Source organism: Sminthopsis crassicaudata, chromosome 3 (genome assembly GCF_048593235.1).
Source record: "Sminthopsis crassicaudata isolate SCR6 chromosome 3, ASM4859323v1, whole genome shotgun sequence".
Lineage (NCBI taxonomy): Eukaryota > Metazoa > Chordata > Mammalia > Dasyuromorphia > Dasyuridae > Sminthopsis > Sminthopsis crassicaudata.
The window spans coordinates 576,022,218-576,049,358 of NC_133619.1; the positions used below are offsets into that span (position 1 = coordinate 576,022,218).

The window sequence follows — 27,141 nt, forward strand, 5'->3', positions numbered from 1 at the left end:
CTTTAGGCTAACTATTGTCGATTACATGTGGGCATTCTGGCGACGTTATTATCTATGAAAAAACCTAACCTTTTTAGATAAGATATTCCATTTACTGGTTACATCAATATGAAATCAAACTTTGTTGCTTCATGTAAATTCAGGCTATAGATTTCTTTATAAATTCACTCTTTTCAACACATGGTAGTATGTTTGCTTTTAATTTAAACTTAGGCTAATATAACAATAACAACTGAGTTTATGAAATAAACATAAAACAAGATGCAAATATCTCTGTTATATACTGAATTTGTACAGAAAAAAGTTCAAATAGTTTACTTTAAAATTACTAAGTCAGAATTGGTCTCTTTTTCTATGATATTCCTGGTTGACGTAACTTCTAAAGTAACTTAGGACTGGGTGGGGGGAGAATCTGATTTAGTACTCATTATTTTTCACATGCCATTGTGAAAAAGAAATGTCCTTTTGTTGCTAATTGAAGATCTAATTCAAGAGGCTTGGAAATGAGGTTTGTCTAATGTCATGAAAAATCCTATCTATAGAATGGCAGGGGTGGGGCAAGAATTATTAGTTGATCCCTCAAATCCCTTCCAACTGAGTAAATTCATAGAAAATTCAAGGCTAGAAGAAAAGAAAAAAAAAATATGCCTTGTCAAGTAGTAGTCTTTTGTTCTCTGGATCCCACTTGACACTTGGCCTTAGCAGAAATAACAGAAAAGTAGTATGGTAGAACCTCAATTCATCCACTGAGGAGCCTTTCACTCACTGGCCACTCAATCTTGACAAGTCTTAACTTATCTTTTGGAAGAAAATTGCACTCTGCTCTACCCACATAACTAGATAACTCAAAATTAAGGTTACTTCTGACCAGGAATTAAAATACTTTGATTGGTTTTTTTCCCCTGTTCCTTTCACAATTTTCAAGGAAAATTGGTAGATTCAAGATTATAATCTTTTGCAAGCAGAATTTTAAAAACCTCCTCATTAAAATGAAGCTCTACATCATTGTTTCATAAGAAAGGAGTAAAACTTTCTCAGAGAAACAAAGCATTACTTCAAAATAGATTTTTAAAAATTCTTTAAAGAATAAAAAGAGCAAAGGGCAAAGAATGTATTTGTATAAAATATTTCTAGTGGCTTTTTTGGTGGCCAAGAATTAGAAATTGAGGAGACGTCCATCAATTGGGGAATGGTTGAACATATTGTGCTATGTGATTGTAATGGAATGGTATTTTGCTATAATAAATGACAAGCAGGATTATTTCAGGAAAAAAACCTAGAAAGACTTAGATGAAATATTATAAAGTGAAGTAAGCAGAACCAGGAGAATATTACATATATTAACAGCAATACTGTACAATGAAGAACTGTGAATGATTTAGCTATTGTCAGCAATATGATGATCTAAGATAATTCCAAAGGATTCATGATGAAAAAATGCTATCCATCTCCAAAGAACTAAAGGAGACAAAGCACACTGATTTTCATGTTTTATCTTTCTTTTTTTGTTTAAGTTTTCTTCCACAAAATAACTAATTAAGAAATATGCTTTACATGTTTGTACATGTATAGCCTAGATTAGATTGCTTGTTGCCTCAGAGAGAGGGTAAGGAAGGGAGGGAGACATAGAATTTGAAACTCAAAGCTTAAAAAAAAAGAATGCTAAAATTGTTTTCACATGTAATTGAGGGAAAGTAAAATATTATTTGAAAACGAAAAGAGTATACTATATGACACCCAATTATCACAATTATGACAAAAACATATTTTCCTTCCTACTTCATCTTTTAAGAAGTAGAAAAGTATAATACCCAAGTTTTTAATCTCAAAGAAGGAAGACCATTGATGAAAGCAATCTTATTCTACAATTATCCTCAAAAACATTTAATAACAATTAAGCCAGAAAATCTTAAATTGTATTCACACCTTAAACTACACACACACACACACACACACACACACACACACACACACACACACACACACACACATGCACACACACATATTCAGGAGTTTAAGGTAGGAATATACCTTTTGTGTATGTGTGTGTGTATAAATAGATAATAAATAGATAAATTCCCTTTGTTAAATTGTAGATGAATTAAGAAGATAGAAAATATTTTAAATCTAAGAGATAAACAAAATTTATTATGTTAATTAATCAAACATTAGATTTATTTCAGCTAATCTATACAATTTTCTCATGTTTTAAATAATTAATAAAACACAATTTATCATTTGATTAACTGCAAATGAATTGTAAAATATAACCACATTTTTACTATTTGGGTAAATACATTAAGCTTCTCCAAAGTGAATTCTAAATGAGATTATATATGACTGCATTATGCAATGAATTCCAGTGATTGTTCTAATTGATCTGGAATATAATGTTATATTTTAAATGTTTTTGGTCTGCCTGAACTATTGTTTTAGTAGTTTTTCTGAGTATATTTTTAAGATTGAAATATAAAATATAATATATATCATGTTAGACACAGATAAATGTGTAAATTCATGTATGTATATGTCTACATATATATATATACACACACATATATGCATATATATATATATATATATGATATTGTAACATATTTTTCCTAACTTGCTAAATTCCATCAAAATATAGTTCAATTAATCTTTCTATGATCAAAAGTTAAAGCTCAGCTTAGCCCTCACCCTAGACACATACAGCATTCTCTTTCTGGAAGAGCAACCCATAGCAACTCCATAATGGAGTTTTTTCATACTTTCTTACTTATCTAATCTCCATAAATAACTGCTATGAACCAAACTCCAGCCTCAACTTGTTGAAATGAGTGCTCTTTGATTATGTACATAAGGTATTTTTTTTAGTAAACATTTATATCCTTGCTAGTGTTTATATGAATTTGCTGGCTTCACAAAAGCAAGTTCATCATTCAAAATTACTTTATATTTATAAATGGCTATAAGACTATGGCATACTGGGTTTAAGAGCAGAAGGGATTGGGGGCAGGGGAGCAGAGGGGAGCAGTGGAGTGCTGCCATACACCAATATTTGAAAGACAACTTATGTGTTTAGAGCTGTTGGATTTGGTCTGGGATCACTTTAATTAACCTTTTACTCCAAATTCACCAGGACCTCTTATTATCTATAATACCTAATCCTTTTCACAGTAGGGAAGAATGTTTAAAGCATCATTTTCTGCTCTTTTTGCTCAGTAAACATTCCTCTCACCTTCTTTACTTTGTAAGAACCTGGAACAGATGAGAGACAGCATGGCATCATTTATATGGTACATGTCAGGGGCCCTGACAAAAAAAAAAAAGCTTCTTTCTGGTTTGGCACAACACTTGGCATTCTGTAGCTTGCCTGTCTCTGCAGGCCCTGGGATATATTCAGGCATTCAGCCAAGATTCAAGGAGTTGCAGTGTGAGGCTATTTGCCAGGGTCTAAAACAGGCAAGCAGTTCACTTTAACACATTTTGAGACTCCCATGTTTATTAAAGCATTTACTATCTAAAAGCAGAGTATTGCTAGGAATCTGGAAACAGGAAAAGAACACTCCCAATGGGATGTCCCAGAGTTAAACTTCATCCCTGAGCATAAAAATCATTGTGAAGGATATATATCCAGTTTCCATTCTGTCACCCTGAGAGGGATTTTAATGAAAGCAACTAAAGTACTTTGAAAAAATAAAAGGGAGGCTAGGAAGCATAAGGTCTAGGGTCAGGGTTTACACCCAAAGAGATATTGCTGAACTAGGTAACCAACTAAACCACAAGTAGCTATGCATAAATCACTTGCCCTACCTGTCTCAGACTATATGTAAACAGAGAGAGAGCCAAAGCAAGTGGTTTATTCATTCATTCATTCATTCATCAAACATTTGTTCAACATATATTATGTTCTAAGAATTTTAATTCAGATTAGAAAGGCACTTAAGTTTTTAAAGTATCTAGGGAATGGAGGCAATTAGTTCCTTAAGGGTTTGCAAGTTAAAGACTAGTGAAGGATGGAGGAGAGAGGAGGCTTGAATTAGTTAAATAATTTGTTTTCCACATATTAAAATTTCCTAACAGAAAGTTGGTAATGTGTTCTTACTTAATGTATTATTGATTGTGAATATTCAATAGCATCTTATTCAGAGGTTTTTTTTTTTGTTGTTTTTATCTGTATGGAGCTTTCTATAGAAGTCATCTAATATAACTCACTCAACTTGTCTTGAAAAGATAAATTAATTCACCATTTATCCTGAGGATATAATGAGTTATTATTATAATAACACTTTTAAAGTGATTTTTCTAAATAAATACATAGCAAGGTACACTATGTATGAATAGCCACAAAGTTAAAAGGAATCATAGTCCTCTTGAATAAAGTAAAGGACAGCTAGATGATGTAGGAGATTGAGTGTCAGGCTTGAAGTGAGGAAAACTTATCTTCCTAAGTTCAAACATCACTTCAGGCACTTACTTCTTATGTGATCCTGGGCCAGTCACTTAACCCTGTTTTCCTCAGTTTCCTTACCTGTAAAATTAACTGCAAAAGGAAATAGCAAACCATTCCAGTATCTTTGCTGAGAAAACCCCAAATGGGTTCTTGAAGAACAGAAATAAATGAACAGCCACAAAAAGTCACTATATAATGATATTTCTGGGGATGGATGCATTTGTGGTATCTACGTTTTGTCATTGTTGGTATTGTTGTTGTTATTTTTCAGTCATTTTCAGTCATGTCCAATTCTTCATAACCACATTTGGGACTTTCTTGGTAAAGTATGGAATGGTTTGTCATTTCCTTCTTCAGTTCATTTTACAGATAAGGAAACAGAGGAAAATAGGATTAAGTGACTTGCCCAAGGCTACACAGCTAGTAAATATCTGAGGCCAAATTTGAATTCATAAAGATGAGTCTTCCTAATTTTCTGTCTACTGTATTCTATCCACTGTACCATATAGCTGCCCATTGGTGTATATAACTGGACAGCTATTCTCCCTCTGTTCTTGAATTTTCCATTTGGAAATATATTTATGTAGGAATAAATAAAATTATACAAAAATCGATGACAACTCTTTCTCTGGAGGTTCAACATTTTGGTCAGTTCCTATAATTATTGGGAGAAGTTAGTGTGCTACTGTGGGAAAAAACCAAAATCAAAACCAAAGCAAAACACTTAACTTGAAGTCACTGGAATCCAGGATTTCTAATCTCAGCTGTGTACTTGTTAAACCTTGAGCTATTCATGTATCTTCTTGGTTACCTTGTGTGTAAAATAACCTTGTGTAACCAATAACTTGGACTACATAACTTTTGAACTCCCTTACAACTTTCAGTCTATGACCCAATGAATTCTAAAAACAACTTCAAAATATTAACTGAAATCAAATAAAAAAGTCCTCTAAAGTAATTTTATCTAGGTTTGAAGTTACATTATTATTAATAATTTTTATTACTAATATTACTAGTAGTATGGTTCACATAACATCATTCTTCCAAAAGAGTACTGTATAATAGATTGAGGACAAACCTTAAAATGTGGAAGTCCCAAGTTTGAGCCTTTCCTCTGAAATATGCTCTCTCTCTCTCTCTCTCTCTCTCTCTCTCTCTCTCTCTCTCTCTCTCTCTCTCTCTCTGTCTCTCTCTCTCTGTCTCTGTCTCTCTCTGTCTCTGTCTCTGTCTCTCTCTGTCTCTGTCTCTGTCTCTCTGTCTCTCTGTCTCTCTCTCTGTCTCTCTCTCTCTCTCTCTCTCTCTCTCTCTCTCTCTCTCTCTGTGTGTGTGTGTGTGTGTGTGTGTGTGTGTGTGTGTGTGTGTGTGTAATTATGGGTAGATAGGTCATTTTATCTTCTGGTACTGCAGGCAATTCTCTAAGACTGCAAATTATAAGGGCATTCTTAAACTGTATTATTGGAAGGAATATCTACCCTGGGAATTCTCTATACTAATAAACTGGGAAATATAGATTCATTTTTCCAAAAAGCTAAAAACTCTTTCTATGCTGTTGGGAATTTTTTTTTCCTTTGAAGGTATGAACCTTAAAAGGAACATGGCCCAGGTAATTTAAGAAAGATATAGAGCTGTGTTATCTAAATCCACTAATTGTTCTAGACATAGATATGACACAGGCCTTCTCTCCTGCCCCTTCTCAGCTTCCTAGCTGATTTCCTTCTAACCCCCTTCCCCATAAATTCATCCAAGGTTTTTTTTTTTTTTTCATTAAAATCCTCAGTCTTTTATACCTTTCTCAGTTATCTTCTTCATGTCATCACCTCCCAACCATTCATTCATCACTCTTCTCCTGCCTAGCCCCTCTATCAGCTGTCAGTACAACTGGACACGTGACTACAGATGATTAAAAGTTTTCTTTGTTGTACCCCCAAAATAAGCCTAAGCATTCCAGAGAATCCAGAAGTGGGATAAAAGCTTGTGCTCTGAAGGCACTAAAGCTGTGAATTCCTAATTTCTTCCTGAAGGGGAAGATAATAATCAAAAGCATCATCGCATTTAGTCTCACTGCATCCTTCTGAGGCAGAGTTAGATAGGTATTAGTATCCCTATTTTATAAAGCAGACAATGGCACAGAGTTTAAGTGACATCCACAGTGTTATACACAGGAAGTTAGTAACTGAGCCAAGAGCAGAATCTGGTCCTATTCCTATTCTAATACTCTATTTTTGCATTTATCAATGAAAGCTATCACTTCCGGAAATAAAACCTGGTGTATTCAGTAACTGTAAGTAGAGAAAAGAGAATGGTACCTTGTGTAAACTGAGTGATGCTGTGATTGCCTTTCCCCAGGTTGAAGAGAAAGCCGTGTTGTGGGGCTCCTGTCACAATGAACTTGAGGGAAATGTGCAAGCTGTCCTTGTCTTCCACTTTCAGTATTTTGTTTGTAATCATGAAACCTAAATGTCCAGTTGTCAAGATGCGAAGGGTGGAGGCACCTTTGTTCACCACTATTTGAGGTAAGCTGTTGTCCACAGCAATGACCTGGATTTTCATCATTTGGGGTCTCCTTGTTTCAAATACAGTGTCAGGAAAAACATAGAAATCAGCATGTGTGCCATCAGTCACAGTGAATGAGAAGCTATCTTCACTTGATTCTGTCCCATCATGTTTGTAGCTGATCAAATTTTCATTCAGGTCTTGTTTAGTGAAGACCATAACAGGTCTGGTATTATTGAACATAAGATGACCATGAATAGGCATTTGAATGACAGTGAATTTCAGGAGATGGTCAGGAGTATCTCTGTCTTCTACAGTGAGTTCAAAAGGCGTGATTAGCTTATTTTCACTTTCACTCACCACCAGATTTTGAATAGTGACTACTGGCTTCTTGTTGTCTACATCACTAATAGAGATCCGGAAAGTACGAAATACAGAATTATGCCCATCAGTAACTTCAAACTCAAAGCTATCCATTTTCACCTCATCATCAGATGTGTGAATGTAGTAAATTTTGTTCCCTGCGAGCTGAAGCTGAGTGAAAGAGGTGATAGGCACTCCTGAGTGATCTGTACACTCCAAGTGACCCCTCATAGGGGCCCTGGTGATGCTAAAAACTAAATTTTCATCTGGACTGTTGATGTCACTGGTGCTCAGTAAGTCTGTTGTGAGTGTCACCCTGCCACCTTCTTTCAAGGATACTCCCTTGCTTATTACATCTGGAAAAACCATGTCAATACTACCAATGGAAACATAAAAATATCGGTCAATGAGAGGATTTATTCCATCGGTCACATCAAATTTAATTAGATCTCGAATACCTTCTTGCCCCAAATGCACATATTGAATTAAATTTCTGTCTACTTCATCCTGAGTAAAATTCATGCCCAGTGTGATGTTCTCAACTGCACCATGAGGCCTTCGTCTTTGTAACAGGCCATGCCCTGGTCCATAACGAATAATATAAACCAAACTTTTATCTTCAGAGTCTAAATCAGTTGCCATCAATACCTTGTTGTTGATAATTTTGGTTTCTCCCATTTCAATTTCTAGTCCATTATTGATAGTCATTCTGGGAGTCTCATCATCAACAGGAATAACTAATATGATTACCCTCTTCTCTACTGAATACTTGCTATCAGTTAGTTTTATATCAAAACTGTCCTCTTGGGTCTCAGAGTCATCATGCTCATAAATAATGCTAGAACTCTCAATGATCTGATCCAGGGTAAAGCTTTCCACCAAAACTGTACCATTTATCAATTGGTTCATGATGTGACCATGGGAGGGAAAACGGGTAATAACAAAAGTCAAATCATCTGCAGGAATATCTCCATCAGCAGCATTGAGAATAGGAGTATCAATAACTAGACTCATGCCTTCCATCACCATAAATTCTCGCATAAACATTTCTGGCTGTTCATCATTGGTTGGAATGATCACAATGGGGAAAAAGTGTCTATGAGAAAAATTAATCCCATCAGAACAACGGAATGCAAATCTGTCTTCCACTGGTTCCACACCCTTGTGGATACTCTGGACATAATATATATGTCCCTGTTTAAGGTCTTTCAGAGTGAATGCACTGATGGCTATGCCTGCTCTTGATTTCTCTGAGCCTGGAGCTGGGGAAATATTTTCAACATATCCTGAAGAAGGTTGAGTAACTATAGTACATAAAATGTCATCATTAGGGGAATCAATATCTTCAGCACTTATATGAGAAGTGGTAATTACCCTTTTATCACCCTCTACCACCATGAATTGCTCACCTACAATGACCTCTGGGGCCTGATTATCAATGGGGAGAATGGTCACCAACACAGTAACTCCCCGCACAATGTTGCTACCAATACGCCACTCCTGAGACATATCTGACAATGTCAGGTTGAAAGAATCCTCTTTGGGAAATGGACCTATTTCACCACTGGTGTGAGCATATACAACAGATCCCTCTAGTATCTCTCTTTGTGAAAACTGTTCAGCTGGGACGCCATTGACTAGGATTTCTCCATATAGTGGGGGATTTTCTAGGAGAAAAGTTAGCATCAAATCATCAGTATCCTCATCAGTACCCTTAATTACATGAGCTGTGATTTCAGCAGCTTCATTTTCTAACACATCTAGGTAAGAACCTAAGGTACCAGTAGGCAAGGACAGAATGGGTACCTCATCATCTATTGGACGTACATTTGCTCTGAGGGTAATGGGTACCACATGGAGGCCATCACTCACTTCTATTGAGCAACTGTCACTTGGATATTTATCCCCATTGTGGACATAAGTGACCCTGCCCTGGACAATGTCCTCCAAGTGAAAGAATTCACCCATTACTAGCTTCCTTTGGTTTAATTGCATTTGACCATGCTTGGGAGCCTGAGTGAGGGTGAAGGAGATCTGGGTAGCATCAGTGTCCACATCAGTGGCATGTAACTCAGTTTCACTCAGGATGTGCTGGCCCCTCTCCTGGATGGTGAAACCTGTATTGAGGATCTCAGGGGGTTGATTATTCACTGGCTGCAAATAAAAAGTAAAGGTCCCTGGAACCATATTCCCAGACTGGTCCTCTACCCGATACTGGAACTGGGCTACCCGAGCAGCCACCCCCAGTTCCTGATCTGGTGGTCTATAAGCAATTTTGTGGTGATTGATCTGGGCCTGAGTGAAACGAGTCACTGTAACTGAAGGGTTATCAGTCAAAACCAATGTGCCCAGTGGGGCTGGAGCATGATTTTCATCTGTGTCTGTGGGAGGCTGTGTCACAGTGTAGCGAAGTTCTCGGTCATCTGTGTCCAGGTCAGTATAGCGCAGCCATTTCTTTTTTAGTGGAGTGAGCTGGTACTCTTGCACCACCATCCTCAGTGGGCAGCCACTGCCCACCTCTGGAGGTAAGCGATCCACGGGATGAATACGCAGCACAAACTTTTGTAATCCTGATTGGTTGGGGGGGTCATGGTCATCCTGGACTCTGAAGATGAACTGGTCAATGACAGGACCCAGTCCGGGGCTGTGGGGACCAATGTGCCGGTAGAAGAGTCTCCCCTCAACAATGTCTTGCTGCCGCCACTCTATAACTGACCTCTCATATAATATACCTTTCTGAGAGTCTACCACTTGCCTCCAGGGGCCTCCAGAAAGTTCCTCTCCATCCCTAGGGGGTTGGGTCTGGCGGAGTAGCAATTGTCCTGTTGCTGAATATGGGGGTTCCAACACAAAAAGTATCATAGAGTCATCTGAGTCAATATCAGTGGCACTCAAAGCCAGTGGTGGAATTGGAACAGTATCACCCTCAGCTAGCACCAGTCCAGTATTAGCATTGAGAACAGGTGGCTGATCATCCACAGGCACCAGGGTAATGGGAAAGAGGAATTGTACCTGATGCCGACCTCCTCCATCTACCATTCGAAGAACCAAGTTATCACTAAGGGAGCCATCATTATCATCATGCTGGTAGACTACCTGCCCAGCTTCCAGCTCAGCTACTGTGAAGTACTTTCTTGGTAGCCTAGCAGCAGGATCTCCACCAGGGGAACCCAACAAAGCCAAATGCCCATGCTGAAGGCCAGCCACTACCTCCAGCTGCACAGTATCCAGGTCATCCTCATCACTGATGACCAGGTTGGAGGGTCCAGTCCCTGGGGGGCCAGTGAGGGGGCGGGATTGGCCCTCATAAAGGATAAGACCAGTATTTCTAGTGACCACAGGAGCAAGAGTGTTCATGGGTTTCACAACCACCATGAAGGCAAAGGGATCTGAGGCTGCACCTTCCGGATCTACTACTTCAAGCTCGAGTTCAAAAAGACGCTCCTGGTCAGAATCCTCTGCGGGAGGCTGGTAAGCAATTTTGAGGAGCCGCAGGTCTCGTTGGGTAAAGGAAGACAGAGGTAAGCTGCGGTCATCGGTGCTCACCAAGTAGCCTTGACCCGGCTGGAATGGGGAAGTGAGATTGAAGACCAGCAAATCAGGGTCCGATTCAGAATCCTCAGCTGCTAACATGTCCGGTGTCAGGGCAGTCAGCACAAACTGGTCCACTTCCATCATCATCATGGCAACGAAACTGGGCTTAGGTGGCGTGTTCTCCAAGCCTCCCCGGATCCTCACCAGCACCTGAAAGTGCTCGCGTTTCAAAGATGGGCTTCCTACTGGGGCACCTTTGGGGTGCAACTCTACGACCATGGGCACCCAGTCCCGATTTGGGGAGCGACCCGGGGCTGTATGCAAGTATCGCACTCCCAGTTCCAGAAAAGCACTGCAGTCCATCATCAGAGGCTTCCTCAGTTCCCTTTCCCCTCCCCCGTCCCTCTCTGCTCTTAGAGCCTGTGGATAATGCAGCAGTTTCCCATAGCGAGGAAGAGCCCCCAGCCCAGAAAGGATGCCTACCCTGCATTCCTCTGTCTCTGGCTGGTAAGTGAATTCCAGGCTACGGCGATCTAACGGGTTGCTAGTACCCAAAAGCTCCTCTACGACCAGGGGCAGGTTCCTGGTCACTATCTCCAACTGGGTAAAGAGTACCTCCACATCCAGCACCAGGGGCAGCACCACTGACCCGCTAGGAGTATCATAGCGCAGCTGCAATCTGACTCGGTCTCGAGAAGGGCTGCGGGCGCCCAGATGAGAGTAGCTCACCTCTCCAGGTCCAAAATCACAGGGAAACCGCTTGGGACTGAGGTGACCCGGCAGCTGAGCCAGGGCGTCGTTGTCCAGCACCACCACCTGGCAGCGATCCCCAGGCTGTACCTGTAGCACCAGATCATGTAGAGGGTCCAGCCAGACAGCGCGGCCGAAAGGCACCCGGAGTCCACGATTGGCCAGCACTATGGCCTCTTCTGCTGGGGCACCAGATGGCCCAGGGAAGCCAAGAGACACTAGCGCGGAGCTGGAGCCTTCAAGTTGAGCGAAGACACACCTTGCTAGTGACAGAATTAGGAGTAAGAGCCAGGGCAACAGCTGCACGCAGGGTGCCCGCGAGGTGACAGAGCGTTCCGTCGCGGGCTGCACTGGAAAGATCCTAAAAGTTCTGGAAGCTCCGCTCACGTCCCGGTGCATGATGCCGGTTTTCCCTTAATCTATGGAAGTGCGTCTGAGAACCAGCAAAGTCTGCTTCCCGAGCAAGGAGCAAGCAGCACCCCTGGGAAGCGAAGGGGGCTGAGCAAATCTACCGCGTTCTCCTATGGTCCCTGAAGTAACTGGACCCGGCGGAGAGCGCAGGGCAATTCAGGCTGGCGGTGTTGCTCAATGGCCCGCTCCGCCAGAGCTGAGCCCGGCCAGTTTCACAGCTCTACGGCTTCTGACTCCTTCGCTCGGGTAACGCTACAAACTGAGTTTTCCCCTGCCCGCTTCTTTGCAGGTCCGGTGGGACCCGGGGCAGGGAGAGAAATCCCGCCTCTCGCCCCCCTTGCTCCTGCCTGTCAGAGTGACCAATGGATCTTCTGGAGAGGAGGGAATGTCGTCGACGATTCGTTATAAGATACTGCCAATCAAATCGAAGGCAGAGGCGGAGAAGGGGAAGGGTGGGTTGAGTGAAGAGGAGAGAAGCTGCAACAGGTTGTTCTTAGTGATCACAGAGAGACTTTGCCTCCAAACCAGAGCTCCCAACCTTAGCAGGCTTCCCCTACTCTGCAAATGCTCCAGCTGCTAGTGAAGGAGCGTGAACATGCTGCCACGCACTGAAGTTATAGAATTATTTTCCACTGAAGTTTGGGGGATTCTCCTTTTCCCTCTTCATAACGAATTCAAAGCCCTTCCCTTTAGAAAAGAAGTGAGAATGGAGGGGCGGGAACCGATCTAAAGCCTGAATTTTAATATTCCAAGCGGATTCAGAAATCAAGGCACTTCGGGGTGGCTGCTTGCAGATTTTCAGGTGAATAACTTGAATTGATAAGAAAAGAGACAAAACTTGCGCTGCATTTCTTCTCCCCTTTAAGAAACACAATGGATACTGTACTGAGCATTGGGTGGCTTTATTAGTACCTCTTTCCCCACCCCCTTGGCTATCAAAGTTCACAAACTGAGAGAAAGGGGCACTTGGAATGCGTGAGAAAGGCAGTCTGAGAACACTCCTGAAAGAACCAAATTAAGGAAGGAGCAAAAGAGAAAGTAGCCCCAGGCGTTCAAAAAGCCGGGAAGGGCTTGAAGAGCTGTCATTAGAGATGTTCCAGTTCCCCTTGCAATAATTAGACCAAGTACAAACTAAATCTACTTGTCAGCATCACATTTCTTTGCATGTAGAGAGCATTGATAAATATCTGGAGGGCAAGTTAAAATAAATTGGATCGAGTTTCACAGCAGTCAAAACTGAAAAAGTCAAGCTTGAGCTCTTCCTGCCCTCTTGTGTTTATACCTTTTCATTATTTATTTTTTAAAAAGCCATTAATAAAATTTCATATATGTTCCTTCCAATAATTTGGCGGTTTTACTTATCATTAGCAAAATGTTTATTTTTCAGGTAAGGATTTAACTGTATTATATATTGTACTCTAAGTCACAAGAAAATAGACATTGATGAGCTATTCCCTCTCTGTACTTAGCCCAAAGTCATACTGTGGGGTTGGGGGACAGAATATACTTGAGGGTTGGGGTTGGTAGAGGTAGTTACAGGTGAGAAATGTTTAATTTCAGTTATTCTATATTAAAATGTAAAAATGGGTGACTGAATTTTTGTTTTATGATTTTAGTCTGAATTCAGAATGATTAACTAGTGATAACCTTAGAGACTCAAATAATCAGTCAAGGAATTAAGGTCCAGAGAGATGAAGCAATTTTCCCCAAATTACACAGCTACTTAATGGCAGAATGGAAACTTTACTACTCTTCCAATATTCTTTCATCTGATTCCTGAATATTTTATGATTTTATCTGTCATAAAGCCCCTTGTACACAAAAGGTGTGTTGTAAATAATGAAAAATATTGTAGAGGCTAAGGCAAATCAGGCACAATAATGTCCTGTGGGTTGGGCAGTGAATTGATTCAACTACTTGAGAAACATTTTGAAATGATGCCCCCAAAAGTGTTAAAATATGCATACCTTTTGAGCCAGACATGTCACTGTTAGGCATTTTCTTCCAAGAAATAAAAGACAGAAAATGCCATACACATAAATATATATACACACATGTAATTTATATATTAGAGGTAGCAAAGAACTAGAAACAAAGTGGATGTTCACCAATTGGGAAATGACTAAACAAGTTGTAACATATTAATAAAATAAAATGTTATTATTCCATAAGCAAAAATTAATATGAAGAATTTGGAAAAATGTGGAAACCCTTATTTTAACTGGTGGAATGAGAAAGAAGAAAAATCAAGAACACAATACCCAGTGGCTACATCTATCTATCTATCTATCTATCTATCTATCTATCTATCTATCTATCTATACACACACACACACACACACACACACACACACACACACATATATATGAAAAAGGCAACCAAAAAAAGAAAGAAAAGAAAAGGAAGAAAGTGGGGGGAGCAAATTCTGTGTAGTTATAGTGATCAAGTTTGATCTTAGAAAAGAAATGAAAAAAGTCTGACACATTTCACTCTTTGCGGAAGTGGAAGAAAATGGATGTAAAATATTGTGTAAAATATTGTTAGGTTGGTTTATTTAGTTTTGCCAAGCTGGATTTTCTCTTTGTTTTATTTATTTTTTTATTCTTGGTTAGAAGGAATGGAAGAGAATTCATTTTGGTAAGTGGTAAAGGGTATATTAAGAAATAAGGTGGTGTAAAAAACAAGATACTCCTCAAAAGCATTTTGTTTTAATACTCAAAACTGTTCATTTAGACAATTTAAAGTATCTTAAGAATGTCTTCACATTTTGTAAGACAAGAATTGAATGGTTTAGAAAGTATATAACTTCCTGTTGATGATGCAATGAGATGGTCCAGTGGATTGAGCAGTGGACCTGATCTTATGTGTTCCAAAAATAATAGCGTAGTTATAGATTGGTCACTAAATCTGTATGTGTTTGCTTATCTGTTGTGAGGATAAAATTGAGATAATATTTAATATAGAATTTTGCAAGTATGAAAATGCTATATAACTTGTTATTATTAAAAAAAAAAAAGTAATCTGCATCCCTTGTTGTGATGGTTGTTCAGATCTGACCAACCCTGAGAGCCTATTTGATTTTTTTCTTAGCAGAGATATTGGAATAATTTGTTATTTACTTCTCCAACTCATTTTACAGATGAACTAAGACAAACAGGGTTTTGTGACTTGCCCAGGGTTATATAACTAGTTGTATCTAAGGTCACATTTGAACCCAGATCTTTCTGACTCCAGGTCTGGCGCTCTATCAACTGTGCCATTTAACAGCCCTATTGTGAAATGATTTTAGCCACTTTAAAAATACTCTTTTACAGTGCTATCCAATAGTAAAATTTTAGTGACTAATGAATATCAATATTGCAATATTGCAATATTGCTCCATTATTCTTAGGCCCTAAATAATAAGCTGAAAGAAACCTATTTAGTAATATAGAATTTAATACTAGGAGAAACTTTCTAGTTCAATATATTCTTAATTTTAGAACAAGAATCCCAGAAGAATAGAAATTCTCATGGGGCAGAGTCTATAGCATTATCATGATGTAAATCACAGAGTTCCAATTTGGAAGGGATCTAAATATTATCTAATCCAACCCATTCCTGAATAAAAATACCCTCTTCAGTATACTAGACAAGTAGTTATTCTTTTTTTTTTTTTTTTTTTCCCTAAGGCAATTGGGAGATAAGTGACTTGCCAAAGGTCACACAGCTAATAAGTATCTGAGGCTGCATTTGAACTCAGATCTTTTTGACTTCAGTACTTTAGTATTCACCATACCATCTAGTTGCTCCCAGCCTTTGCTTCTAAACCTCTATAGAGAATTCATTTTCTTCAAAGGCAGTCTATTCCATATTTGGATAGATAAAATTGTTAGTAAGTTTTTTCTTAATTCATTTCCTTTGTATGGTTGCTTCAGCTTCTATCCTTGAGGGTCAAGCTTGCCTAATCCTTCTTCCATGAGACAGCACTTGAAATACTTGGAGGTAAGGATTTTGTCTGTGACAAGTAGACAAGTTGCAGAACTTAGCTTAGACATAGCTTCTTTTTGGTTCTTTAAATTGGTTCAAAAAAGGAGCCTGTCAGATGTTAGATGGTCCATAGGATGAAAGGGAAAAAAACATTATTGGAGATTTTACAACTATCAACTTTTGCTTTAGAAAATATTCAGAATTGAAAGGGGTCCTAAGAGATCTTCTAGTCTTTCTTAATGTTCAGTTGTGCCTGACTTTTTGTATGCTCATTTGGGGTTTTCTTAGCAAAGCTACGGGATAGTTTCCTATTTTCTTCTCCAGCACATTCTGGAGATGAGGAAACTGAGGCAAAGAATGGTGTATTCACACACCCTTGCCCAGGGTCATACAGCTAGTAAATATCTCAGGCCAGTTTTGAAATTGGGTCTTCCTTACTTTCTGGACAGAAACTTTATCTACTATGCCACCTAGTTGCTCTCTTCTAGATTAACCTAATTTTAAAGATAAAGATTAAGAAATTAAGAACCAGAAAGATTCAGTAATTTACCTAAGGTTCTATAGCAAGGTAGACTGTATGGCCCTGGGCAAGTACAGTATTTGTGACATAATAGGTATTTAATAAATATATCCTTCTTTTCTTTCCATATGAACAATCCACATGGTCCACTTTTCTGAGGCTTCAAATAGGTCTTAAAATCTGCTAGATAGTCCTTTTAAATTTGCAAAGCCTGTATTACATAATTTGATTCTTTAAAAACCTTTGTGAAGTATGTGCTATTATCCCCATTTCAGGACTGAAAGAGAATAAGTGATCATATAGTTAATAAATGCCTGAGAGAGTATTCAAACTAAGACCTTCACAAGCTTCCTCAGTTCCAGCACTCTAACCACTATAGCACTTAGAATATAAGAAATGCACTGAAACTTATTTATGCCCATTATGCATTTTCCCTTGTCTTTTTGGCATCTCATGGTTTTATTTTTTTGTATTGTAGGGTATTCAAATATTCTAAATCATTGAGTATCATTGAGAGAATTTTTCATTTAGAAGGCAGGTTTCTTTGTACATCTTTATAGACTTATGGGAATTCAGTATTGAAGGCAACTTCTTGGACAATACAGTCTAACTCATACATGAAAAGGAATTCTTAGTACAATATGCATAAGTGATCATTTGATCTTCAGTAAGTGGAATTCCACTCATTATCTTCTGATGCTGACTGTGTTGCTTTGAGGGACAGTTGGTTGATATTGTGCATAGAATGCTGTCCCAAAATCAGGAGGACCTAAATTCAAATGTGACCTCAGACTGTTGAGGTGTGGGCAAAGGGGGAGAGATCCCCTCTGGCCAGAGATGTAGGTCCAAATGAGAAAGAATTTGTGAACCCTGAAATATGGCAAAAAGGAAGTTTTAAGTGAGCTGTCCCATTTTTCCACAAGACATTTACTAGAAGCTGTTATTCTATTTTTTTTATTGTTTTCTTGCTTTTTTTTAAATTTTTTTTCTTTTGATCTGACTTTTCTTTTTTCTTTTTTATATATTTTTATTAATTTTATAATTATACATTTTTGACAGTATATATGCATGAGTAATTTTTTTATAACATTATCCCTTTTATTCATTTTTCCAGATTTTCCCCTCCCTCCCTCTACTCCCTCCCCTAGATGACAGGCAATCTCATACATTTTACATGTGTTACAGTGTAACCTAGATATAATATATGTGTGTAAATACCATTTTCTTGTTGCACATTAAGAATTGAATTCTGAAGGTATAAGTAACCTGAGTAGATAGACAGTAGTGCTAACAGTTTACATTCACTTCCCAGTGTTCCTTCTCTGGGTGTAGTTGTTTCTGTCCATCATTGATCAGCTGGAAGTGAGTTGGATCTTCTTTATGTTGAAGATATCCACTTCCATTAGAATACATCCTCATACAGTATTGTTGTTGAAGTGTATAATGATCTTCTGGTTCTGCTCATTTCACTCAGCATCAGTTCATGTAAGTCTCTCCAAGCCTTTCTGAATTCATTCTGCTGGTCATTTCTTACAGAAGCTCTGTTATTCTAGGCAAATTACTTGTTTGTTTGACTCAATTTCCTTATTTATAAAATGATCTAGAGAAATAGCAAATCACTTTGTTATCTTTGCCAAGAAAACCCCAAATAGAGCTACAAAAAGTTAGATCCAACTGAAAAAACTAAACAGCAACAAACAAACAAACAAAGTTCAAGTCCCTCTTCTAACACATAATGACTGGGTGACTAAAGGACATTTAACCTCTCATTGCTCTGAGAGTTGTAAAGAAGTAGCTAGCCTATATTGATAGAAAGTTTTCTTATACAGGAGTTCTTTATATGGGTGAAATCACAGGTCCAATACCTGCTCCTATCTAAGGGAGAAAAGCCACATTTTAGACTTTGAAAGTATATTTCATTATCTAAAAAAAGGAAATTTTGATGGTGAGTATGATACAATAGAATGGTCTGAGAATCAGAGATTCAGACCTTATCTCTGATGCTTATTTTTGTGTATGATCACTTACTCCTTCTGTATCCCAGTTTTCTCATTAGTAAAATGAGAGAGTGGAGCTAGATACTTCAGTCACTACAGTGGAATTAGATACTTCAGTTCCAAGGTTCCATACAACTTTGAATCTGTGATCTTTGCTAAATAAAGCATTTCTCACAAAATGCCACAGGGCCCTCATTTTTTTCTTTTTTAAAATTCCAAACTTTGCTTTAGAAGTCTCATTTCAGAGATGTTATAACCCAATGCACTATGACCTTTACCTGCACTATATGACACTGGATTGGTTTTTGACTGGACTAAAACAGATCAACTGGGTTTCCTTTTGGCTTCAGGGTTTTCCCTACCTTCCTTTTAAATAAATCTCAACTCTGTTTGACTTGTAAGAATTGATAAGATCAGTATGCAAAGTATGGTAGTGTGCTGGAAGGCTAGAGTTCACTTAGTTTGTTTGGGGTAGAAACAGGTCTGTCCCACAATTAAGAAGAAAATCAATAATCTGTATTTTTTGTTGTTCTTAATTTTCTTTAACTGTTCTCAATTATTTTTGTTGATTCCTTAGTTAATCCCTACCTTTCCCTAATGGAATGGGGCATATAGTGAAAATTGCAATTTTTCAATTACTAGAGAAAAAAGGGGAAAGAAAAAAAAAGCAAAATCTGTAATATTTCTTCACCCATTCATCATTCAGAGCAAAATAAATCCTAGACACAAATGATTAATTTGAAGAAGAAACCTTAGGCAGTAACTAATTGGAAAGAGCTTTCATCCATATCCCTTAGGGCAATTGAGATTCCACTTCATTATAGTGCTAAAAATAAGAGTTCATTCATGACAACTTACTGAAAATAAAAATAACTAATAATTTAGAGAATATAAGAAGATAGAATAGTGAGAAACTTAATCACTTCAAATGAAATATTTCCTCATTTACTTGCTAGTTATTCCTCTTAGCACAGAGGCTAAGTACTTATGCCTGTTGATAGATTGACTATCTGATGCCTACTGACAGAGCTAATAATTTTATGTAACTTGTTATCCATTTATACTGGATAATTTCATGAATCTTTGTGTACGAAAATATCTTTCCTGGGAAAATTGTGCTAACACATAAGTGAGGACAAATGAACCTAATTAATCTTTCCCTCTCCCATTCCCACTCTCTGTCTTGGACTTTCTATGTGGGGATGTCTGTGTATCTTAATGATTATCAAAGACTAGCTGTCCCCTATCTAGGGTTCATCATATTGGTTCTAGATTTAGTATGGACACTTGGTCAATTGACTTTAGCTTAGAACTAATACAAGTGGAACTCCAGAATTCAAGTAATTTACCAGGTGTTAAGCTTCCCAGGCATCAGGGACTACAGACATGGGCCACTGTACTCAGTCAAGTTTAGCCAGTCTTAAAACATTTAACAGTTAGCTAAGGTATTAGTCAACATTCATTTATTAAATGTTTACTATGTGCCAAGGACTATGTGAAGTTTTGGCCAAAGAAAAGTAGCATTGTCTCTGCTCTCAAAAAACTCATATTCTAATAGATATATCTACATAATTCATATACACAATAGTTTGAAGGTATTTTTTGAAGGGAAATCACTAACAACTGCAAGAGTGAAGAGCTAAGAAAGGCTTTCTGCAAAAAGGCAGTCTTTGAATAGCATCTTCAAAGAAGACAGGGAATCTTGAGAGTCACAGAATCCAAATTATATCTGAATTGGAATTCCCTTTTACAAATTACTTAATTAAAGCTGCCAATTTGAATCCTTTTGAAGAAACTCAAAAATCTCAAGGAAACCCATTCCATTTGGACCACTCTAATTGTCTAATTGGAAATTCTTTTTTACAAACAACTGAAATATGATTTCAACAATTCTTTACTATGTGCCAGACCTTGTGCTAAAAATTAAAGAAATAGATACGAAAGACAGAAAGACAACTAACATCAAGGAACTTACAGTTTAATGGGGGAAGATAACATCTAAAGGCAAGCTGAAAGCAAGAGAGGAAAGCAGGAAGATGGAACATGGTAGAAAACCCAATCAGATAAGACCCAGACTAGTTCATCCAGGTGAGAAATGAGAAAGAATCTAAAGTGAGCTCTCTGTTAAAAGGAAGTTTGGAGATCATGGCTTCTATCCTTCAATCAGAGAGGCAGAGGATAATAAAAAGGTTGAATACAAAGACTGATGAGATCTTGCGGGATGATAAGGTTATCCCATAATGAGCTTCCTAGAATATGATAGAGAAGACCATCAGAGATGTCCAGCTCTCTCTTCCTACCGTTTCATTTTTTTCTTTCATTTTAAGCCCTAAGGAATTCTGTGGCCAAGTTAGCTTTAAAATGCTTTCCCATGAACTATATTCATTAAAAAGTCCTTAGAACCAATGACTTTTTTCCCACATGTTCTATCATGACTGACATTTTATTTTATTTTATTTTATTTTATTTTTAATTTTTTAATTGTACTACAAAACTGGAGTTAACTAGAGACCTGTGAGCTGAGTTCATTCTTGCAATGCTAATGATGCCAGATTTGCTGGTTCACTGAACTCATTATTCATTTTCCCTTACTCTACTTTACCTTCTATGGCCATTATTAACTTTGGCTATTAGCTAGTAAATATGTATTATTGCTCACAAGGGAACTAGTTTGAGACAACTATGTGGCTGCTATTGTGGAAAAGAATCAACTCATAATCTCAAAACTTAGTGATATACTTCTGACAAATTAGTTACTACATTTTCATAAGTAAGTGTTTATTTGGTGTTTATTTGTTTTGGTGTTGTTACCTAAACAAAATATATCTGCCCCTATATCTTTGACATACTTCCCCATTTGTTTGGGGAGGGTTATTTTTAAAAAAATGTAGACAAAATTTTAAATAAGGTCATGACAAATTATACTTATCACAATTAAATTTAAATATTAAATTAAATGACTCACAAGTTGAAGACATATCATCCTAGTGCACATGATTATACATATATCCTAACTCTTTGAAGCTGTATACAAAATTCTAGCTATTTACAGTAGATAACAATGATGATAAAATAATATAACAATATTTTTCATTTGTATATTATACATTTAGTTTGCAAAGTGCTTTGAATAAATAACCAAATTTATTTGCTCTGAAACTCTTTGAAATAGGTCACATTGTTATCCTTGTTCTATAAAAGAGAAAACAGTTTCAGAGAGGTTTAGTTGTTTTGTCAAACATACTTTTTGATTCCAAATTTGGAATACTATCTACTATAAGACAGTATGTAAAGGGGTGTAAGAATAAAAACAATTTTTTTCAAATATTATACTGAAGAGAATAACTTAATACACACATATATGTATTTATGAATGTATATAAAGATATAAAGATAAAGAATCATACTCAAGGTTTCCATCATAATACAAAATGTGTTCTCTTCCCCCATTCAAAAATATTTTTAAAAATTTTTGTTACATTTTAAGTTCTTGACTGTTTCCCTCTTTTCCTCCCTTCCCACCCCACACTATAGAAGACCACCATTCGACAATATAAAACCATATTATGCACATTCCCATTCATCAATTCTTTCTCTGGAGATGGATAGCATCTTCCTTTATAATTACTTTGTAGTTGATTTGAATACTTACAGTACTCAAAATAACTTAGTCATTCACATTTATTCTTTGAAAAAAATTCCTGTTACTGTATACAACATTCTCTTGGTTCTGCTCATTTCACCCTTCAAATTATATTCTTAATAGCACAACAAGCTTTTATTTCTCATTCTCTTCCATCTCCACTACCCTACCCTGTCGTCAAAAGGGTAATTGAAATTGTAGACTGAAATAGAGGCAATTGTTTTAAGACTATTTGGAGTGGGGCATTAATAGGATGAAATGGGATAGAGGTTTATGAAAGGAAAAAAAATGGTGAATACTTTTGATAATTAGGTCTACATAAAATCAAATAACATGAAATGAAGATAGTAATCTACAATTAAAACAAAAAGTACTTGTGAGATGATGATTAGCTTTGCTGATTTTTCTTATTTTTCTTTTTCCCTTTTTTAGGCAATTAAAAAAATTAAGGAATAGTTTTCTGAGCAGAGAGAGATGATAGAGGAGAAATTAAAAACAAAAGATTATTAAGGAAAATATCTTCAAAACTCTCAAAGGCAAAATGAAGGCTATTCTTCTGTAGAGAGAGGCAATAAGAAAGAGAGGGAAGGTTAAATGGAGTAGGGCCAGGTTACTGCAGCTGCGTGGGTCTGACCCAAGTCATTAATAACAATTCACTTTGGTTTGATGTTCAATACACAAGGCCTCAGGCTGGGAACACATTTTAAAAAAAATGTTTAATGTTTCCCAACGTTTGGCAGGGTTTCTTGTTAAGAGTTTTTCATGTCAGCTATTTTAGGACCTTACCATCCATGAATTTTCCACCTGTAAATTTTCAAACAAAGCTCTGAATTAAAGAACTTGCCAGGATTTAAGTAGAATTTGAACAAAACCACTAGTCATGCTGACACATATGAAAATAAACAAAAGCAAATGAGGGGTGAATGTTCTATGACTAAGGCTTAAACCAAATTGTAGAAAATCCCAAATAAATAGTCTTCTACTCTTTGCTTGAAGACTTCCAAGAAGAAAACACTACTGCTTCCTAAAACACCTCATTATACTTGTAAACAGCTCTAATTGTGGGGAGCTTTCCCCTTATTTTGTTTCCTTATATGAATATTATTCTCAGTTTTGTCTCTTTGGACCAAGAAAAAAAGTACAGTCTATAGGGTAATATTATGATGCTATTATTTCAAGGCATCCTTATATTGTCAGGAAGAAAGGAAGAAAGAAGGAAGGAAGGAAGGAAGGAAGGAAGGAAGGAAGGAAGGAAGGAAGGAAGGAAGGAAGGAAGGAAGGAAGGAAGGAAGGAAGGAAGGAAGGATGAAAAGAAAGAAGCGAGGGAGGGGAGACTTATAGAACAAACCTTTTATAGGCAAAAATGAAAAACAGTCCCCAACCTCAAGGAAATTATATTTTAACTGACAACAACACACTAAAGGGATTATGATTTTGAACTCCAAAACTCAGGGACACGATAATGGAGGTCAGACTTGACCTTTCCACAAAACTGAGACTCAAAGAGGAACTCATCAATAGGAGAAGAGGAACCAGAGGAAACTTTTATCTTAATAAGACAACAAGGATGGTTAACTAGTCCAAGGTTAAAGACCTTACACACTAAGAGAAATATCAAGATGAGACACCAAGATTTTGATGTCTATAACCTAAGAACAGGGCTGGGAGAAGGATGCATGCTATCTGAAATTCATTATGTTGGCTATTCTCCTTTTGAGTTCCTTCAATTTATGTGTCTTTCCTAAAACTTGATATCCAAAGCTAAACAAAATATTTCACTTATAATGTGACCAACACAGTAAAATGAAACTATCCCTAATTTGTTCCTCTATATTATACTTCTCACTGCAAACTTAAGATCTCATTAGTGAAACCTAACTCTCTGTAATCAGCCTAAACACTTCAATGGCAGGGGCAGACTTAGTTGGTTATGTCTGTAGCTCATTACGGGACCCTTACCCATATTCCCTAAGCTTCAGAAACTCTGTCAGCGCAACCCTTGATCTCCCCCATCATACAAGTGGAAGCATCTGATTTTGCCCACTCACATGAAAGGGAGGGGTCGCTGAAAATATACTTTTTTTCTTATTAATAGTGTCTGACCCTAGGTTAGTGGTCCTCAAATTAATGTCCGAAACATTCTTTCCACCTTCCCCAGTGATGAATAAAAGCATATATATATGTTCATCAAGACCATAAAGAAAACAGATACATAGGAGGAAATGGTAAAAGAGGCAATCATTTATGGTTGTTCTAGGTTTGAAACAAAAAGGATTTTCTACTCAGGACAGGGATTCAGTGTGATACACGCTATAATTATTGATACAAAGAAGCTGAGAACCCTTTATAATCCACATCAGGGACTATACCCACTAGTCAAGAGAGAAGAGTAAGAAAGTGAATGACAGAATATTTTTTTTAGCTGAAAGACCACACATTTCAAGAGGAAAAAATCATAATAAAAACTCAGATTCTAGGCAGATAAATCAATAGAAAATTTGTAAAAATTATAATGAGATGTAAATAATAAATCCTTAAGGAAATATTTGTATTGTAATAATTTAAGAACTAAAAGAAAAAGAATGTGAAACAACAAGAAGCTCCAGAATGAATGAAAAAAGGAAGGAAATTTTAAAAAGGAAAAATGAAACTGCATCTCTTAGACTTCTGACCAATGTTCTTCATTCCTCACTCAAATACAACTCTAATCCCTTCTATTTCTAAAATAATATGTTTGTAACATATTTAAGTTTGATTTGTATTGTTTTAACACTTTCTATCACTTTTTAAGGCTAAATTGGCTTATTTTTTGTTTTAATTGTTTAATAAATTGTCAAATTTAATTTGCCAATTTCTGATATAAATGTTAAAATGAAAATTTAACAATATCTTCTCAGGAGATAGTTCAACACACTACATTACCACACACACACTTGCTTTACCCCATTATCACACGACGTTTTTGAATAAAGTTGTAATATCTCCACTATGTCAAATATGTTAAAATTCTTCAACTGATCCTCAAATCCTTTCATATCTTGATTACCTCTTTCTGGACACATTCTATCATGTCATTATCCTCCCAAATATGCTTCCTTGATTTGATCACAATATTTAGATATGGGAGGACCAAGGCAGAGTGTAGTAGGACTATAACTTCCCTTGTTATACAAAATAATCTCCTAAGAATACATCCTAATATTATATTTGTTTAAAACATTTCTTGTGCTGTTGTTGACTTAACATTGAGTTTGAAATTCTCTAAAGCTCTAAAGCCTTTTCATATTAATTATTTACTAGCAAAATCTCTCCTATCTTATACTCATGCTATTTTTAAACAAAATATGTAATTTTTCATTTGTCTATATGATAACTAATGATAATAATAGTAAATCATATTTATATAGCACTTCAAAGTTGAAAAATGTTTCATAAGAAATATAACATTTCATTTCACCACAATCCAGGAGATGGGTGCTTTAATTATGCTCAATTCACAAAGAAGAAACTGAAGCATACAGAGATCAAGATATTTGTCCAGAGTCATACAGCTAGTGTGATTTGAGTTCAAGACTTCCTGACTTCAGGTAAAGCACTCTATTCATGGTATCATCTAGTTACTTCTATGACAGGCCATCTCATTTGATTTGGCAATCACTCAGCAGTTTGGGATCTCAAATATAATTTTGTCCTTCAACATATTGGTGATCACTATATGACTTTTATTCACAAGTGTCCAAATCTTACCTATTCTGTTTTGATTCATTCATATAAATACTCCACAGAACAATGAAAAAATATCACTAGGTGGTGCAATAAATAGAGCTCCAGGTCTAAAGTCAGGAAGACCTAAGTTCAAAACCAGCCTCAGGTACTCACTAGTTGTATCCCTGAATAAATCAGTTAGCCCTCTTTGCCTCACCTTCTTCATTTGTAAAGTAAGCTGAAGAAGAAAATAGCAAAATACTCCACTATCTTTACCAAGAAAACCTTAAGTGGGTCACAGAGTCTGACAGAACTAAAAAAAACAAGGACAATTAATTTTAAATAGCTTTTTATTTGCAAGATATATGCATGGGTAATTTTTCAGCATTGACAGTTGCAAAACCTTTTGTTTCAACTTTTCCTCTCCTTTCCCCACCTCCTCCCCCAGATGGCAGGTTGAATAATACATGTTAAATATATTAAAGTATAAGTTAAATACAATATATGTATACATGTCCAAACAGTTATTTTGCTGTACAAAAAGAATTGGATTTTGAAATAGTATATAATTAGCCTGTGAAGGAAATAATAAATGCAGGTGGACAAAAATAGAGGGATTGGGAATTCTATGTAGTGGTTCATAATTATCTCCCAGAGTTCTTTCACTAGGTGTAGCTGGTTCAATTCATTACTGCTCTATTGGAATTGATTTTTGTTCATCTTATTGTTGAAGAGACCTCTGTCCAATAGAATTGATTATCATGTAGTATTGTTGTTGAAGTATATAATGATCTCCTGGTCCTGCTCATTTCACTCAGCATCAGTTCATGTAAGTCCCTCCAGGCCTTTCTGAAATCATCCTGCTGGTAATTTCTTACAGAACAATAATATTCCATAATATTCATATGCCACAATTTATTCAGCCATTCTCCAATTCATGGGCATCCACTCAGTTTCCAGTTTCTGGCCACTACAAAGAGGGCTGCCACAAACATTCTTGCACATACAGGTCCCTTTCCTTTCTTTAAAATCTCTTTGGGATATAAGCCCAGTAGTAACACTGCTGGATCAAAGGGTATGCACAGTTTGATAACTTTTTGAGCATAGTTCCAACAAGGAAAATTTATTGACTGTCTGGGCATAATTCTTAATGAAAACATGCTGGTGGCTAGAAATCAGTATTTTCTTTTCTAAGAGCTTGTAAACTGCTTAATAATTGTTATTAGAATTTTTGTAGAGATTGAATTCAAACTTATCAGTTTATGTTGCCAATCTCAATCTTGATCATACTTATGAAAATCACAATAACATTTTTTT

At 36.9% G+C, this 27,141-nt stretch overlaps 1 protein-coding gene across 1 annotated transcript in view; it reads right to left on the bottom strand.

The window, feature by feature from the left end:
• The window catches only part of FREM2 (FRAS1 related extracellular matrix 2), a 208,208-nt gene extending 194,884 nt beyond the window's left edge, over positions 1-13,324 (bottom strand). The window contains 1 exon segment of the mRNA XM_074304856.1: positions 6,745-13,324. Within this exon segment, the coding sequence (XP_074160957.1) occupies positions 6,745-11,977 (5,233 nt within the window). The 5' untranslated portion in view covers positions 11,978-13,324.
• Between the last annotated feature and the right edge of the window lie 13,817 nt (positions 13,325-27,141).